General features: G+C 38.7%; 1 protein-coding gene across 1 annotated transcript; it reads right to left on the bottom strand.

Moving 5' to 3' along the window:
* Nucleotides 1–401: 401 nt before the first annotated feature.
* LOC307123849 (protein NLRC3-like) lies at nt 402–18,450 on the bottom strand. The gene is made up of 8 exons (XM_079812597.1): nt 18,264–18,450; nt 7,710–7,845; nt 7,479–7,601; nt 4,005–5,951; nt 3,160–3,333; nt 2,899–3,072; nt 2,771–2,817; nt 402–2,343 (listed from the first exon to the last, which is right to left on the bottom strand). Exons 2-8 carry the CDS (start codon nt 7,823–7,825, stop codon nt 1,736–1,738), a joined length of 3,189 nt encoding a protein of 1,062 aa, XP_079668723.1. The 5' UTR covers nt 7,826–7,845; nt 18,264–18,450; the 3' UTR covers nt 402–1,735.
* Nucleotides 18,451–18,767: the final 317 nt, after the last annotated feature.

Below are 18,767 nucleotides of genomic sequence, written 5' to 3'. Positions count from 1 at the left end.
TCATCATAAATAATAAACGTATTGAATTTTTATTGATTTTTTAAATATTTAAATCAAATAAAAAAATTTGAAACTTTTGCTGTGGTAGCAAAATTGATACCAAGTAACGTTACCGTAAAGGTTTTATGGTATTGGTACTGACTACTGGAACTACTACTACACTCTTTCAGGTGTAAAACAGCTTGGATAGTTGTTAATACGAGAATTATGATGCATTATTTAAGAATTTTAAGAATTGTATAACATGAGTAGCTCTCTGCGACTTTCATTTTTTTAAAAGTAGCTCTCAAATGAAAAAAGGTTGGAGACCCCTGACCTAGACAGAGCGGCACTTGCGCTTTCCCCATTGTGACGGCCCTGGTCTAGGTCAGGACCGCAACATAAATGACACAACACAAAATGGCTGTTCAAGTACTCATTTTATTTTCTCAGTTTCTTAGATCTTTCCGATCAGTTCTTTTGTGCGGCAGCCATTGGAGAACACCAACCAAAAACAAAATAAGTAAACAAAAGAACTGAAGCAAATGATCAGTGGTGAGCAAATGCCAAAATAATAAACAAACAACACTCTAACTTCCCATTAATAAACTAACTTCCCTGTGCATCAAAATAAAGAAACCAAAATACAACAACATAACCTACCTCCCTATCTATCCAACAAAACAGGAGAAAAGGGTGGTGGCCAAGTGGCCTACAAAAATAAATAAGGCACTCACCCCCTACAGCTTCACACGTGATTTACAAACAGGTTCATGGGACATGGACGTTCAGGACATAAAGCTCTCACAATGGTTAACAGCACTCTGTAACTTAATTTAACATCATTTTCACTAAAGCTGAACACCAAAGCTAACACATGAGCAATAAGGATCAAGGAGAGAGACACACAGCAGCGATCATGACAAGTAACAAAGAGAGTGCAAACAGGTAAAAGGCGAGAGCAAAAAGTGAGAGCGCCCTCCAGAGAGACTTGGAGGAATTTATAGTCCAGGCCTCATCTCTGGTCCAACCATCGACGGTCTCTCGTTAAGCCTTGGGCCAATCCTGTCAGAGAGGACACACAGGAACACATATACAGCATACAATACGTCATAGACGTAACACCATAGATAGATAAAATCATGCTTTGCTTCTCATTCATTTTCCTGCTAGCGGGACGTTTGCCATTATATTTTTAAAGCAATAATATCTTAGTAAAAACCGAAAGTAATATTGAATAAACTATATAACTTACAAAATGTTTCATATTTGGTGACTGATTTTCAAAATAAATTACAGAGGAGTGTAACCCCCTCACCCAGGTCCTACTCACCCCGCTCTGTGCGGGCCTTGAACCACGGGTCTCCGGCAAGAGAGTTGGACGCTCTAACAAGGAGGCTAAAGTCTGCAACCTCTAACAGTCGCTAGAGCGTCTCTTGAGATCAGAGGAGTGAGGTCTACTCGCACAGCAACTACAAGCTGGCCTCCGGTACAATGAGCAGTAATTTATTAATTTGCAACAAGAATATTTTCATACTAATAAGGTGTGTTCAGACATTTATTTTGAATTATTATTATTTGCAATTATACATTTTATACATCAAATAATAAATCACAAATGTTTTATTAAACTTTATGATCAGTTTAAAAAATAAATAAAGCAACATGATTACTCAGTTTGTTAAAGATTCAGAACAACATGTGTCTGATCTAGATTTGTAACATATTCTGGATGAATGAATTCATATAAATGTAATTAAATGAGAATTGATGACTTTGTGTGCAAGTGAATGTTAGAAAAAGGATTTACAAGTGTGTGTGTCTGTTTTTTAATCTGACACAGAGACACTGAAGACTTCAAATAAAACATAAATCCAGCAAAGAGGGGTTCAGTGAATGTGGTGTTGAATGTGTGTATGTGTGTGAGTGTGTGTGTGTCAGAGACGCTGTAGAAGGACAGAGTGCCGGCCGACACGTCCACATACACTCCAACTCTATTAGAGGATAAAGGGATGGCAGGTATGAGAGTGTAGTTATTATTGTGCCAGACCATGAATGTGTCAGAATAGCAGTCCAGACTCCAGGATTTGTCATTGGATCCAAATTTACAGTCATCACTCCCTCCTTTCCTGCTGATTCCTTTATATGTCACTGATATACCAGCATTATATCCGCTCCATTCAGCCTCCCAGTAACAGCGTCCAGTCAGACTCTCTCCACACAGAACCTGATGACACTCCTCAAATCTCTCTGGATGATCAAGATATGGCTGCTTCTCTTCAACACATGTCACCTTCCTGTTCTCATCAGTCAGAATGAGACGAGTGTGGGCTGTGTTTGGATCCAGTGTGAGATCACAGGCATCTGAACGCAAAAAGATAGAAACATCTATAACAACAAAACAACAGTCACTAGACGTGTGAGAGTGAGAGTGTGTGTACTGGTTTGGCTAAACTTGTGAGGGCCGAATGTTCCCACTTATGAAATACTGTGACAACTAACTAGTGAGGACATAGTGAGGACATCACACAAAACATGTTTTTGTTTAAATCTACTGTTTTGTGTGTGTGTGTGTGTGTTGTAGAATAGTGGTTTTCAAATCTGTCCTGGAGGCACTCCAGCCCTGCACATTTTGTGTGTCTCCCTCATTCATCACACCTGCTTCAACTCATCAGCTCGTTAGTAGAGACTGCAAGAACTAAATTGGGTACGTCTGATAAGGGAGACATACAAAATGTGCAGGGCTGGGGTGCCTCCAGGACAGGTTTGAAAACCACTGTTGTAGACATACACTTTAGTGGCCCTGCTGTCATCCAAATCTCTCCTCCATGCTCCACACTATAAACACACAAACACACATTAATGTATATATGCATCATACACACACATTCAGTATGTCAGCATTAGTGAATGACATACTTGAGTATCTGCAGTGAGCAGTTTGGATCCTCCAGTTTGTCAGAGAGTAGCTTGACTCCTGAATCTCCTGGGTGATTGTAGCTCAGATCCAGCTCTCTCAGGTGTGAGGGATTTGAACTCAGAGCTGAAGACACATAACGACAGCCTTCCTCTGTCACCATACAGCCAGACAACCTACAGACACACAGTCAGATCATCTACATACACACATCAACATTATGACTGTCAGACTGTAAATAATCTCTCATATGTTCTTAATACCTCAGTATGTGCAGATGACAGTTTGGGCTCTTCAGTCCTTCAGATAGCAGCTTCACTCCTGAATCCTGTAGGTCATTGTTACTCAGATCTAGCTCTCTCAGGACACAGTTCGAGGATTGTAGAGCTGACGATACAATTTCACAATGCTGCGCAGAGAGATAACAGCCAGAAAGACTAGAAGAAATAAAATAACAAAATTAAAACAATAATGAAATAAAAGCATGTAGGAATTTGTCAGTTGTCTGTTCTCAGAAACCTGGAACAAAATAGTTTTAACATTCCGGCCTGAAATCACAAAAATATGAACACTTGATACATTTAGTCTGTTTTCAAATTTTATTTATTTTTATATTACATAAATAAATGACAGATGAGTCTATCAAATTTGCATTAGGGGTGTAACGGTACACGTATTCGTACCAAACCATTTCGGTACAGGACTTCCGGTTCGGTGCACGTGTACAGTATGCAATCTTTAACAGTTAACAGTTGGCTTGTTTTACGCACGGCACATACTTCAATCTGAGTTCCCACACAAACAAATTCCATTTTATCAAGAAATTCAAATGATAAATGCCAGATCCAGAATGACAGATCACTGTATATGCACGCATGCAGGCGTGCGAGTGAACGCGATCATCTCTTCAGTCAAAGAATAAACATGAATCAACATCTGAAGGTATGTTGAGGATACATTACAACTTACTGAAATGTATCATATGTTGTGTAATCGCTCAATCAATGTTTCAACAGGCGAAAGACGTCAATAAAACAGCTTGTAAACAATTTCACGTAGCATTACATTTACCTCAGGTAAGTCATTTGTTAATAATTGAAACACTCACTGGGCTTTTCTGCAGTTGATCACAGCTGGTATCAGTCTTCTTCTCCCCTCATCTGATGTCTTGTATTTCTTGAGGTTCAGCTCATCCAGTGGCTCCTCTGAGACCTGAAGCATGTAGGCGATTGTGGAGCAGTGAGACGGAGAGAGTTTCTTCTCTGAGTGTTTGTCTGATTTCACAAACTCCTGAATCTCTCTGGACAGAGTCTGATCCTTCACTTCCAGCAGACAGAGGAACAGATTGATGGATTGACCAGCTAAGAGATATATTTTATCTTGTTTGTGTTGCTTATTTTCATATATATACAGCATATTATTATCATCAATGTTAGAACTCTTGATCCTATCTTTAATGGATTGTTTGATTCTCCTGATGGTCTCTGAGCTGTCCTCTGTGTGTGTCAGTAGATCCTGTAAGAGTCTCTGATTGGACTCCAGAGAGACACCCAGCAGGAACCGCAGGAACAGATCCAGATGCCCATTCTCACTCTTGAGGGCTTTATTTACTGCTGATCTTAGTAGATCAAATAAAGAGTATTGAATTTTGTGACATCTGGATTCAAGCAGTGGTTCCTTGTTCTTGATCACATGAGAGTAAAACACATAGAAAGCAGCGAGAAACTCCTGGACGCTCAGATGAATGAAGCTGTAGACTTTCCTCTGATGAATCACAGATTCCTCCTTAAAGATCTCAGTGAAAATCCCAGAATACACTGGGGCGTCAGTGACGTCTATGCCGCTCTCTCTCAGGTCCTCCTCATAGAACATCACATTGCCCTTCATCAGCTGTTTGAAAGCCACTTCAGCAAGTTTCACAATCACTTCTCTGTTGGATAGCAGGAGTTTCTCTGGATCTCTCTCTTCATACTTCTGATTCCTCATGTTGATCTGAATCAGCAGGAAGTGGATGTACATTTCAGTCAGAGTTTGAGGGATTTCTGCACTCAGATCTTCTACCAGGAGCTTCTGAAGCACAGTGGATGATATCCAGCAGAAGACGGGTATGTGGCACATGATGTGGAGGCTTCTTGCTCTTCTGATGTGTGAGATGATTCTGCTGGCTTGATGCTCGTCACTGATTCTCTTCCTGAAATATTCCTCCTTCTGAGGCTCATTGAATCCCTGAATCTCTGTCAGACGGTTGATGTATTTGGAGGGGATCTGATTGGCTGCTGCTGGTCTGGAGGTGATCCAGATGAGAGCAGAGGGAAGCATCACTCTTTTCATGAGCTTTGACATCAACACATCCACTGATGAAGTCTCAGTCACATCAGAAACTTCCTTTGACATCAACACATCCACTGATGAAGTCTCAGTCACATCAGAAACTCCCTGAGCGTCTGAAAACCTCAGTGTGATTCTGCTTTCATCCAGACCATCAAAGATGAACACAACTTTACACTCCTCATAAATCCTTGAGTCCAGATCTTGAAGTTCAGGATGAAAGTCCAGCAGAAGTCTGTGAAGACTGTACTGATGATCTCGGATCAAGTTCAGCTCTCGAAATGGAAGCACAAACATGAAATCTACATCCTGATTGGCTCTTCCCTCTGCCCAGTCCAGAATGAACTTCTGCACAGAGACGGTTTTTCCGATTCCAGTGATGCCTTTAGTAAGAACAGTCTTGATCTGCTCTTTCTCCTCACGTCCTGGTTCAGGTGAGGCTGTAAAGATGTCATTGCAGTAGATTAGAGTGTCTTGTGAGTGTTGTGTTCTGGCTGTTTTCTCCATCTGTAAAACCTCATGTTCTTCATTCACTCCTTCTCTCTCTCCCTCTATGATGTAGAGCTGTGTGTAGATCCGGTTCAGGAGGGTTTCATTCTCTTGGAGTTTCAGTCCCTCAAATAATCTCTCATACTTGTTCTTCATGCTGGTTTTGTGCTGGTCTATGACTCTCTGTAGTTCATCATTCACTGGTTGAGGAAAATCCTGGTCTCCAGTCTGATCATCTCTGATTGGTAACAAAATACAAAAATTAAAACATGTTTGTGAGTAAAACCAGGGTTTTTCCTATATTTAAATTTTTGTCCTGCCAAAGCCTTATTTGATCAGTTATTTTGATTTATGAGTGACGTAGATGACTGGTGCGCTTGTGATAGGGCATATGTTAACTGATGGACAGAGAGAACGAGCAGAGAGCCCCTCCTGCTCGCACTCTCTCTGTCTTCAAAACAAGCACTTACCTTAAGTCTTAGCTTTCTAATATTTCACATATTAATCAAAATCAAAAGGTCGGAAGACCAAATCCATGTTGCACGTGGTGCATCCGGACATTTTTTCGCACAGAGATTCGCACACAACGCGTCTGCTAATGTCCGATTCATGACCTAATGACTCCTTTGAACCGAATAATTTTAACGACTGGTTAGAACAACTGATCAGTCCAACACTGAACTCACGAATCAGTTTAATCATTTACTCTGAACACCTCTGAAATGAGAACACAAGTGTGCTTACCCACTTTAGCAAGAATGGATAGTAAGAATTAGTTTTAATTATCCACAGTCTTTCAGCTTATTTATGTTGACAATGTGTAGTAAAATAAATAGCCTAAAATCATTTAGTTTAGACTGGAGTGAGGTGAAACCAGAACAAAATTGTTATTAGCTAGATGATAATTTTATGAAATTGTATATGGCCGAAAATTAGGCTATTTGTTCATTTTTTTAATACTACTTTTTAATATTGATATGATTATATACCAAAACAGTTATCTGTAAATAGTGTAAAAATGAGGAAGAAACTTCAAAGGTATCAAAATAAGTTAAGCAAAAATTACAAACTGTTTCTTTGAATTTATTTTACATATATTGTCAGTATTGCGCTTGCAAATCAAGTGGGTAGGGTACTTTTTACTGTGTGTGTGTGTGTGTGTGTGTGTGTGTGTGTGTGTGTGTGTGTGTGTGTGTGTGTGTGTGTGTGTGTGTGTGTGTGTGTGTGTGTGTGCTTGTTTATGTGATTTATGAGGACACAAATTTGTATAATGACATGGGTATTACACTGGTATTACAACATCAAGGTGGTTTATGAGGACATTTCAAATGTCCCCGTAAATCAAATCGCTTTAAAAACATATTAAACAATGTTTTATTAAAAATGTAAAAATGCAGAATGTCTCCTGTGAGGGTTAGGTTTAGGGGCAGGGGCAGTGTAAGGGGATAGAATATACAGTTTATACAGTATAAAAACCATTACGCCTATGGAGAGTCCTCATAATGCTGTTGCACCAACATGTGTGTGTGTGTATGTGTGTGTGGATGACCATGTCTGTCAGCCACCACCGGACCAAGGAACAACACATTTAAGACAAAAGTGAAAGTTTAACAGACTCATTTTATATGCATGTTTACAGTATAATTCCCCCTGCTGGAGATACTAAGAAAAGATCATTCATCTTTACACTGTAATAAACACAATATAATTAGTTCAGGTGATGTATGAGTCTGTCTAATGTCTCCTGTACTGGATTATATCTCACCTGGGGTCAGAAGTCACTGCTCCATCACTGAATTTAGGAGGAGGATCCATGGATTGATTGCTCTTCAGAGACACACAGCTGGGATCTGGAGATGAAGATCTCTGACTCCCCCTGCTGGAGATACTGAGAAAAGGTATGATAATTCATCTTTACACTGTAATTAACACAATATAAGTTCAGATGTTGTTTGAGTCTATTGTCCAATGTCTCCTGTACTGGATTATATCTCACCTGGGGTCAGAGGTCACTCCTCCATTACTGAATTTAAGAGGAGGATCCATGGATTGATTGCTCTTCAGAGACACACAGCTGGAATCTGGAGATGAAGATCTCTGACTCTTCCTCATTTCAAAGACTGACTTCTTCCCTGTATATCGAAACACTGAGAGCATTAATATTACATGTATGCCTTTAGCAGGCATTTTAATTTGAAGTCATTTACAGTGTATTCAAGTGTCACGGCCAGCTCGTTCCCGACGAAACATAAAGAGGATCACACATATAAACATATTGCTAGAATTTAGGGGTGTAACGGCACCAGGCAGGAAAACGGGTCAGGGGTGAAAAAGGTGAGAAGGATATTACCCCTCTAGAGGGGTCCGGTGGGCATGCTCACCCGGAAGAAAAATTTAAATATTCCATATTTTAAAGCATCAATCTGATGCATTTTGAGATGCTTTTTTTTGCCAACCTGGGGAGAGCTGGAGAAACTTAACTTCAGCCATGAGTCAAATTATTATGGCCTCCTTACTAAGTATTATGCAAGCCATTTCATGCCAGCTTGTCACTGGGTCTAACATTTACAGTATATGAGGCACAATGTGGTAAGGGCACCACAAATGGCTTAATGCATAACCCCCACAAGAGTTGGTGGACATGCTGTAACTTAACTTGTCTACTCTTCCATCATGATTGACAGCCAATACAATGTTATGTAATTCAGATTTTAATACATTTTATTTGCAAAGATAACAATTTACATTACAGTTCGTAATACTCTCAGAACCAGATCAAATTTTTTCTCATAATCACTAAGCCATAGCGATTTCAAATGTATTAAGATTTATTGTTCAGCATTACTTGAGCATTTTATAATTTGCATGGTTGAATGATGTCTTCCTCTTATCTAAGGGAACATAAATGACGGAGTATTTTAAGATAATCCATGCGATCCGTGTGATCCTCGAATTAAGAGGATTAAGTTAACTCAATATAATATTTCACCTTTCCACATCGAGCCCAGGCCGTTTACCTTCAGGAGTCAAAAGTACCGCGATTACTGTAGCCTACTGTTCATCAGTCAAACGGCGGGAGTGGGATCGAGCGGGAATCTTTATTGGTGTGGATTATCAGTCTCTTTTTAATGATAGGCTTTACACATCTGTCAATCATCCCCACTTGCTATTTGGGGGAAGAACCTAGCGCTATGATTGGTCGAACTCTTCTTCTTTTGCTGTTGCTTGATTTGAGGACTGTGCGTGCACAAGAGGCGTCACCAGGTTTTTGCGTAGTTTAGAGTGACAAAACGTACCAGCATACTTTGAAGTCAAAATGTGTATCCGCTACGCAAATTGCGTACAGGTTGGCAGGTCTGCTTATTGATAGAACAGTGGACCACTTTACCTTCTGACTTGTCAGTCCCCTCACCTCAAAATCTACCTCCTCAAAAACGGTAGCATTAGCTAATAATTTTTCACCGGGGCTTTAGCTAGCTGGCTAACGTTGCGTTCTCTTCTGCTGTGTTCAATGACTCAATTAATCAAGCTGTAGCTAACTTTAGCTAAGTCTATGTCAACAGAGCTCCTGGGTAACTTAACTTAGATATACCAGAAAATATAAACATTTTTGAAACCAAATTCAGTCAGGTAAATCGCCGAGGCCAGGCGTGCTTTCAGCTTCTGATGGTGGTCTGCACTGGTGATGCAAGGACTTTCACTTTAATATTTACATGCACTCGCGCTCACTTCTAGCACGCGCACCTGTTCGCAGTTCACTGAATATGAATACCCCCCCAAAAAAAAAAAAAATGTCTCATCGAATCTACACGATTCACGTAGGTCACCTATTTTGGTTTCAAAATGGCGAAATTCGCCGAAAGGTGAGGGGTTTTCATGCATGCGGTACACAAAACTGACGGTTCGGTACGTACGTGCTTTTTATTTATTTGAATTAAACAGTGGATTACTGAAAAAAAAAATTGTCTGTCCTGAAATGAATTAAATTATAACTAAAATTTTCTTTAAGATAATACTGTAAACTATATAGGGAGCCCTTACTTGTACATTACTACAATATTAAAGGACAGAGCCCAAACTATTAGCCTAAATTCAGTTGCTATTTATTTTTAGATATAATAATCAACAGTCAAATAACAAAACCCAAACATGTCAACTTCAAATAAGATAGTTTTTGCATTAACTTCTAAATCTAATTATAAAATCGTTTTTTCTCCAATTCGTTGTTGAAATATAATCATTTGTACACAGTGGCTGTCATTTTCATGAACATACACTAAATAATCAAGACTTCAGTAACAGGTTCAGTAGAATATAATGGATATATAGGCTAATATAGGTCATATATTTAATATTTTGATATTGTAATAATTTCAGTTACTCTCCAAATTAATGAAGAAACAATTAAAAGAGGGCAAATTTTAAATGTTTTTATGAATGAAGGCCAGTATCACTGATACTAATATTTCTATGAAACATTAATGACATTACATTACAGTATAACCGAAAGCTACCAATTTCAACGTTTATTAGGCTTTAAAAAAACAACTTTTAATTTAATTGAACTTAAAACATTCTTTACATAAACCCATTATAATAAATGTTATATTTACCTATGGCTTTCCCTGTTAGACATATACAGAAATTATATAATAGTTATCAAACACCTTTCTTAACAGCATAAATAATAAATGAAATATAAATTAATCATCATTAAAGCTACACTTGTCTCTGTTCCCTTTGTTCTTTGATGAACATTAATGACAGGCATCATCAGTGCTGCTGTCTCTTTAAGATCTGCCGCGCCTCTCATTTCCTCACAACTCTTTAAGTTAATTTAAGACGTTATTTAACTCATTTAAGACTCCTAATATGAGAATACTCGACACAACTGGCGTTTTGGCAAAATTCTCTGTGTTGTTGTTGTTTGTTCAAGAGCAAGTACGCGAGTCTGCCTGTGCGTCGAGTGTGTGTGTGTGTGTGTCAGTGTCCCTCGATTAGCTGACATGAGACGCAGCCACACACTCTTCTCTCTTGTCGCGCTTAGATTGTTTAAAAGCGTTTACACGAATAAGAGCGTGATCATATAATGTAACGCTGGGCAAAAAACGGACGCTGCGTTAATTGCGATAAATATTTTTAATGCGTTAAACTGAAAAAATTAAACGCCCGCGTTAATTTGCCCAGCCCTAATTCATAGTAATAAAATCATTTAATTCAGTTAGAGAATAAACACTACAATTAAAAACTGAACTTGTCTTTTCAATAAAGTGTGAGTGAGCCGAACGAGAGTCACCGCACAGATGCAGCAGTGTCAGATCTCATTCATCACGAGAGAAGATCTGAGCAGAGCTGAGGTAAGAGCAGCTGTCATTCTCAGTGCGTGTCCAGTCTGGAGCGTAATCAGATCGCATGTGTAAGCTAAACTATCATAGGAATTCATTGAAAAGTTGAAACACTCACTTTGCTCTGCAACGCTCCGTTATGAATGCCTGAGGCCGAGCCGAGCGCATTTACATTCTGGCACCGCTGAGATCTGAGATCTCTCCGCTGTGGGCGGGTTGAAAACATGCGGAACTAGCTCCTGTAGTCTCTAGGCTCTGGACAAAAAATCCTCCAATGACGCAAAATGATGATATTTGCATCATCTGAGGATTTTTTCCAGAAATAAAATGCATAATTCTCTCGTCTCAGGGGGACATGAGGGGGGAAAGTACCATCATTTGAATATACTACCAGGTTTCTACTGATACAAATCAGGGTATCTGCAGGTTTCACTAGTCAAATTTCAAATTTAAGACTTTTTAAGACCTTTCAAAGACCATTATGAATTAAATTTAAGACCTATATCACGCAATAAAGAAAAACGTACACAAGGAAATGCATAATCACAAAATTACTTGCAAACTAATTTAGCAAGCAAATTAAAGCAAATGAATTTATTCAAATTGAACAAAGTATTAGTAAACTTGCACTTCCTCATAGCTCAATCCCACCAGGATTAATATACAAAAAAAGTCCAAAGTTTGAGAACGGTAAGATTTTTTTAATGTTTTTACAGAAGTCTCTTCTGCTCACCAAGGCTGCATTTATGTTATTAAAAATACAAAACAAAAGCTGTAATATTGTGAAATATTCCTCCAGTGTAGATCAGCTGTTCTCTATGTGAATATATAGTAAAGTGTAATTTATTCCTGTGATCAAATCTGAATGTATCATCATTACTCCAGTCTTCAGTGTCACATGACCCTTCACTAATCATTCTAATATGAGGATCTGATGATCAACACACATTTATGATTATTATCAGTGTTGAACAGTTGAGTAAAACATTTTTTTAGGATTCTTTGATGAATAGAAAGTTCAAAAGAACAGCATTTATCTGAAATATAAAGTAAAAAATATATATTTCTGAAGGATCATGTGACTCTAAAGTCTGGAGTAATGATGCTGAAAATTCAGCTTTGAATCACAGAAATAAATTGCATTTTAAAATATATTCAAATAGAAAAAAGTTATTTTAAATTGTAAAACAATTTCACAACATTACTGGGGCCAGTTGCATAAACTAAGCCATTATGTTAAGACAGTGTCTTAAGATCGAGTATGAGCCACTAGCAGTTAGGCAAGTGGCATTCAGTCTTACTTTTCATATCAAATTAGGCCAGTCTATGTTTTTATGTAACTGATTTAAAAAAATTATGAACAGTCTTAAAGAAAAAAATGTATGTCTAACTTGTAAGACTAGTCTTAACGGTTTATGCAACCGGCCCCTGTTTTTGCTGTATTTTGGAGCAGAAGAGACTTCTTTAAAAACACTTTAAAAATCTTACCGTTCTCAAACTTTTGACCGGTAGTGTATGTCTATATATATATATATATATATATATATATATATATATATATATATATGTATATGTCTATATATATATATATGTAATTTTTTTGTGAGATCAAAATGACCATGAGGTTTTGTGGTGGTCATTTTCAGAAATGTGCATGGTTTTTTTTTTTCCATAATTAAGATGCCACATTTACCATATCATTATGTTAGATGCACAATAGTCACACATGGCAATAAAACAAACAAAATGCGTGAATCTTGTTTGACAATAGGACAAATAAATAGAACTTAAATATACAGATACAAACAGTGCTTTAAGTTTAGGGAGGCTACTGTTTGTTTTTCCCCTACAACACCCCGGAATAAAAAACACACACACACACACACACACACACACACACACACACACACACACACACACACTAAAGCGCTGCGGGAGCATTTCAATGAGAAAGAGGTAGCGTTACATGGACGTAGGAAAATTAAGACGATTTAAATCGTAAAAAATGATTTAAGACCTAGAACTCAATACTTTAAAAATACTTTTTAAGGACTTAAAATTTTGATTTTGAAATTTAAGACATTAAAGACTTCAAGATCCGGCGGGTACACTGCAAAGCCTAATGCTGAATCGCTGAAGTAACCCTTTAAGGGAGTTTGTCATTGGGCTGTTTTGTTGTTGTGTTTTTCATCAAGAGTAATAGGCTAATGGACCCACCATTCAAGCAACTCACCCCCAAATTGACAAACCGAAAGTAAACTGTGCACAGCTGCATTAGTTCACAGCCGCTCAGGGAACAGGGAACATGTTCTCACCGCCACATCCCAAACGGGTAAAAAAGGCCAATACATTTTGATTCTATTATTCTATTTTCCACAATGTCAAACCAACGCAGCTCAACCCAGAATGCGAGCGCTCAGGCATGGCTTCTTCCATGAGCTCGTGCAGTTGTGCGCTGTGATGGAAATATTTTATATAATGGCCTCAGAAATGGTCAAAGGAATATTTAGCATGAAACTACAGAAAAACGCAGACTAAGGATGTTCAGGTCAAAGACCATGTAGACTTGCAGTCATATGATTACCATAAACCAATCACCAGAACCAACCACAGTGAAGAAGGCTTGAGTAACACTGATTTTTAATCAACTGTAAGAAACATAAATGTTCATGCATCTTTCTGTTCTAGAGACTCATTTGGTTGTTGTGACCAGTGATCTCCCGGCCGTGAATAAAACTTCATTTCAGCAAAGAGCAACTTGGGAGTGGTGTCAGGTATATATGCTGCGCAGCTGAGGAATAGAAGTACTAAAGATTCTGCGCTCAATAGATCACAGCAGAGACAGTGATAGTGTTGGAAGACTATAGAGCCGTTCTCGGGGTGAGGCTGTAATACGTTAGTATTAAAGGGTTAGTTCACCCAAAAATGAAAATTCTATCATTAATTACTTATCCTCATGTGGTTGGACACCCGTCAGACCTCCGTTCATTTTCGGAACAGAAATTAAGATATTTTAGTTGAAATCTGATGGCTCAGAAAGGCCTCCATTGGCTCAATGCACTTTACACTCTCAAGACCCTTAAAAGACACTAAAGACGTCGTTACAAATAGAGCCCGACCGATAAAGGATTTTTAAGGCCGATACCGATACAAATATTTGGTCACTTAAAAATCCGATATTCCGATATATCAGCCGATATATATTAAAAATAAATAAAAAAATAACAGAAACGCGTAAAAAACACTTAAACAGATTTCCCTTATACATTAGTTATTTGTAGTTATTCATGATCCCTCAGCCTCTCTAAAATAATATGATAATGCAGTTTAAAAATAAACTTGTTTGTTTTATTGTCACAACAGAACAGAGGAACATAAAAATATATTAAAGTTCTGATAAATAAAATGTATAAAAATACTAACTTAAGATATGAAACTTAAAGTCGTTTGGACGAAAACACAATAACAAAAACAAAAAAATCAAAGTTACCAGTATTAATAGATGTGGTAAGCTTTATAAATATAACTTTTAGCAAGACTGGAAAAAAAATATTCTGTTAAGTTCTAGAAGTTCTGATAAATAACAACAACAGCAAAACATAAACTATATACAGTATAAATATGAGCTACCTTATAATTACAATGTCAACTTGCTTATCCCTTTACATGCACTTTTAATTCTATCCATCAAGCTACCACAAACCATTTTCAATCATCATTTGCTGCCTGCCTTCTAAAATCTACTAACGTTACTGATGATGACTCGTGTAATCCATTATTTGACTCGTTAATGCGGCGTCTGAACGAAGTCACGCACTTTCGTTCACTCTTCACGAGCCTAACTTACGATTTACAATGCAGAGACTGGAACTACAAATATACTAGTTATAATTACAGTAATCATTACTTTATTTAGGCAGAATAAGTTTGTTGTGTTTTTCAAGGCGCATTAATGTTAGCGGTCTCCCACTGATAGCCATGGCATTAGCTAGCTTTGTGGTTAGCGTCTATGATAAGATATAATTTAGAAATATGTATACTTTTTCAAAATAACGGGCAGGGGAGAGATGATACGTCTCATGATGTCAAACTGTCAGACTATTAAAGAAATACATCTTATTTAGTCACATTGTCCGAGGTAAAATAAGTCAGTCAACTGTAACCTAGCGTAATTACCAGTTCTCTTGGCTTACATGTAACAGCAAAACTGGACTTGGCAGTTACAAATTGTGTCATGTTATTTGAGTTAAGAGAACTGATGGGGATGTTCTTTTAACTGTTATTCAATTCAATGTATGTCTCGTTGCCAACTTACATGCATTTCGCGGATGATCTGTGTTGTGAATGCAGCGCTCAGAGCACTGAAGCTCAGCATGACTCTGCTGGATCAACTGGTGGTGTTGCCAGCCGGCACGTTGTAGAGCGCCCTCTGGTGGACAAACTATGAAACGCCAACACTCAATGTGTTTGAGAGGTGTTTCGTCCGGTTTTTTTATTTTTTTTTTAAATATTCATTTATCGGCCATCATAAATGCCGATACCGATAGTTTGGAAAAAGCCTAATATCGGCCGATAATATCGGCCCGCCGATATATCGGTCGGGCTCTAGTTACAAAGTCCATCTCACTACAGTGGTTCTACAATAACTTTATGGAGTGACGAGAATAGTTTTTATGCGAAAAAAACCCCTAAATGACGACTTATATCATGATGACCGATTTCAAAACAAGGCATCATGAAGCTTCGAAGCGTTATGAATCAGTGAGTCGATTCAGCGGTTTGAATTGCCAAAGTCACGTGATTTCAGCAGTTTGGCGGTTTGACACGCGATCCGAATCATGATTCGACTCACTGATTCATACCGCTCCGAACCGCTGAATCGCCGCACTGATTCATAACGCTCCGAACCGCTGAATCGACTCACTGATTCATAACGCTCCGAACCGCTGAATCGTCGCACTGATTCATAATGCTCCGAACCGCTGAATTGACTCACTGATTCATAATGCTCCGAACCGCTCAATCGACTCACTGATTCATAACGCTCCGAACCGCTGAACCGCCGCACTGATTCATAACGCTCTGAACCGCTGAATCGCCGCACTGATTCATAATGCTCCGAACCGCTGAATCGACTCACTGATTCATAACGCTCTGAACCGCTGAATTGCCGCACTGATTCATAATGCTCCGAACTGCTGAATCGACTCACTGATTCATAACGCTCCGAACCGCTGAATCGCCGCACTGATTCATAATGCTCCGAACCGCTGAATCGACTCGCTGATTCATAACGCTCCGAACCGCTGAATCGCCGCACTGATTCATAATGCTCCGAACCGCTGAATCGACTCACTGATTCATAATGCTCCGAACCGCTGAATCGACTCACTGATTCATAATGCCCCGAACCGCTGAATTGCCGCACTGATTCATAATGCTCCGAACTGCTGAATTGCCGCACTGATTCATAATGCTCCGAACCGCTGAATTGACTCACTGATTCATAACGCTCCAAACCGCTGAATCGACTCACTGATTCATAACGCTTTGAAGCTTCATGATGCATTATTTTGAAATCGGTCATCACTATAGAAGTCGTTATTTAGGTTTTTTTTGTGCACAGAAACTATTCTCGTCTTCATAAAGTTATTGTAGAGCCGCTGTAGTGAGATGGACTTTGTAACTTTAGTCTTTAGTGTCTTTTAAGGGTCTTGAGAGTGTAAAGTGCATTGAGCCAATGGAGGCCTTTCTGAGTGATCGGATTTCAACTAAAATATCTTCATTTGTGTCTGAAGATGAACGGAGGTCTGACGGGTGTCCAACCACATGAGGCTCAGTCATTAATGACACAATTTACATTTTTGGGTGAACTAACCCTTTAAGGATCCTGCAGAGACCAGCGTACACCTGAGAAGGACGGTGAGAGTGTATAGATGCTAAAGACCTGTGTGTTCATGTGTGTTTGAGTAAACGCTAGTGATAGTAGCTTCTCGATGGGACGCCGTCACCTTACTTCGAGAGGCGAATTACCTCGAAGTATTGAAATTGTGTTAGATGTATTCGAGAAGGGAATTACCTCGAGATACTGTAGTTTTATATGAACAACTGTGAGTTGTTCTGAATTGTCCGTGGTGAAGTCAGATAATGGATTGAGCTCAGACAGAGGAGACTCCGCTGCAGGGAACACGGAGAAGCAGCAAATATATCCATGAAGTATAAAGAGGGTGGGTTCATATTCAACTGTCCATTATATTAAAAAATAAATCCTGTAAAATAATTGTAAAATAAATAAATATTGTATTTCGCCAGATTTTTCGCCAGAATCAGAAGGGGGTGCCAGGTGTGCACCAAAAAACAAACAAAAACGAATATTCAAATCCCAAATTTGAAAAACGAATACCAACCCATCGAACGAATATTAGAATATTCTGGTCCAGCCCTACATTAAAGAGCAATACTAAATATACAAGAAAAAATAAGACGGGTCTCTTAAAGTGGACAACTAATTTGAAAAAAAAATTACGTTTTATTGCTGAAAATCTGTGAAAACTAAACCAGTTTAGTGCATTCAATTGCCATATTATATTCAAAATGCAAATACAAATATATAAGGGTTAGGGGTGTAACGGTTCACTCACACACACGCGCGCACGCACACACACACACACGTGAAATTATATTTAGAGTCTTTTTCTTAGTATTTTTCTGTCTATATGTGACAACCCCTCTCTAACTCACACACTCTCACTCACACACACACACACACACACACACACACACACACACACACGCACACGCACACACACACACGCACACACACACACTGCCCCTGCCCCTAAACCTAACCCATCACAGGAGACTGTGCAGTTCACTTTCTGTGAAAAAAACCTCATTCTGTGATTTATAAGCATTTTGAAAAGTGAGGACATGGGGAACGTCCTCATATTTCACCCTCTTTTTGTAATACCTATGTCATTATACACATTTGTGTCCTGATATTTCACAAAAACATGCCCACACACACACACTCACTCACTCTCACACTCTCACTCGCTCTCACTCACACACACAAGTGAAATTATATTTATAGTCTTTTTCTTAGTATTTTTCTCTCTAAAAGTGACAACCCCTCAGCGTGTTTCGTTTGATGCGATGTTATAAAGACCTAGAACAGCTTCATATAACACAATAACCGAACTTACCGTTATATGAAGGTTTCAAACGTCAGCAAAGTTTTGGTCTGAACCATAGGGTCTGAACCATAGACTGTAAAAAAATATGGACGACGCGACTCCATTGACTTCCGCTGACCAAAGTTGAAGCTTTCATAGGCCCGCTCACGGCGCTGACATCTTGGGACCGAGTCTGCGCAGTAGCGATCTCGGGACCGGAGTTGCGCAGTAGAGAACAGGAAGTAGAGGCGCGATTATCAAAAGCCCGCCCACACTCTCACAGATGCAGAATAATTAATTATGTTGGTGTGAAATAAACAGTTATGGAAGTGTAGAAATGAAAGCTAAAGCTCCAATCTCCTCACAAAAATCCAGAAAAAAGTCCGTTAGTGCCTCAGTGACAACTTCACTCAGAGAAGCCGTCAATCTCAGCTGTCAATCATGACGTCACACCCCCGTTTTTATAGCATCAAATAACTCACTAAAACTAAACTTATTTAAAAAACGAACACTTGAAATGAAATTATTGTAATA

Source organism: Gobio gobio (genome assembly GCF_949357685.1).
Source record: "Gobio gobio genome assembly, chromosome: 3".
Classification (NCBI taxonomy): Eukaryota; Metazoa; Chordata; class Actinopteri; order Cypriniformes; family Gobionidae; genus Gobio; species Gobio gobio.
Note: the sequence above shows the minus strand (reverse complement) of the source record. Positions and strands in the feature narration are given on the sequence as shown.

Coding starts and splice junctions, on each gene's coding strand:
- LOC307123849 (XM_079812597.1), bottom strand. CDS start 7,825: ATGAGGAAGAGTCAGAGATCTTCATCTCCAGATTCCAGCTGTGTGTCT. Junction 7,602..7,709: donor GGAGTGACCTCTGACCCCAG/GTGAGATATAAT, acceptor ACCTTTTCTCAG/TATCTCCAGCAGGGGGAGTC. Junction 2,344..2,770: donor GACAGCAGGGCCACTAAAGT/GTATGTCTACAA, acceptor TTTTGCGTTCAG/ATGCCTGTGATCTCACACTG.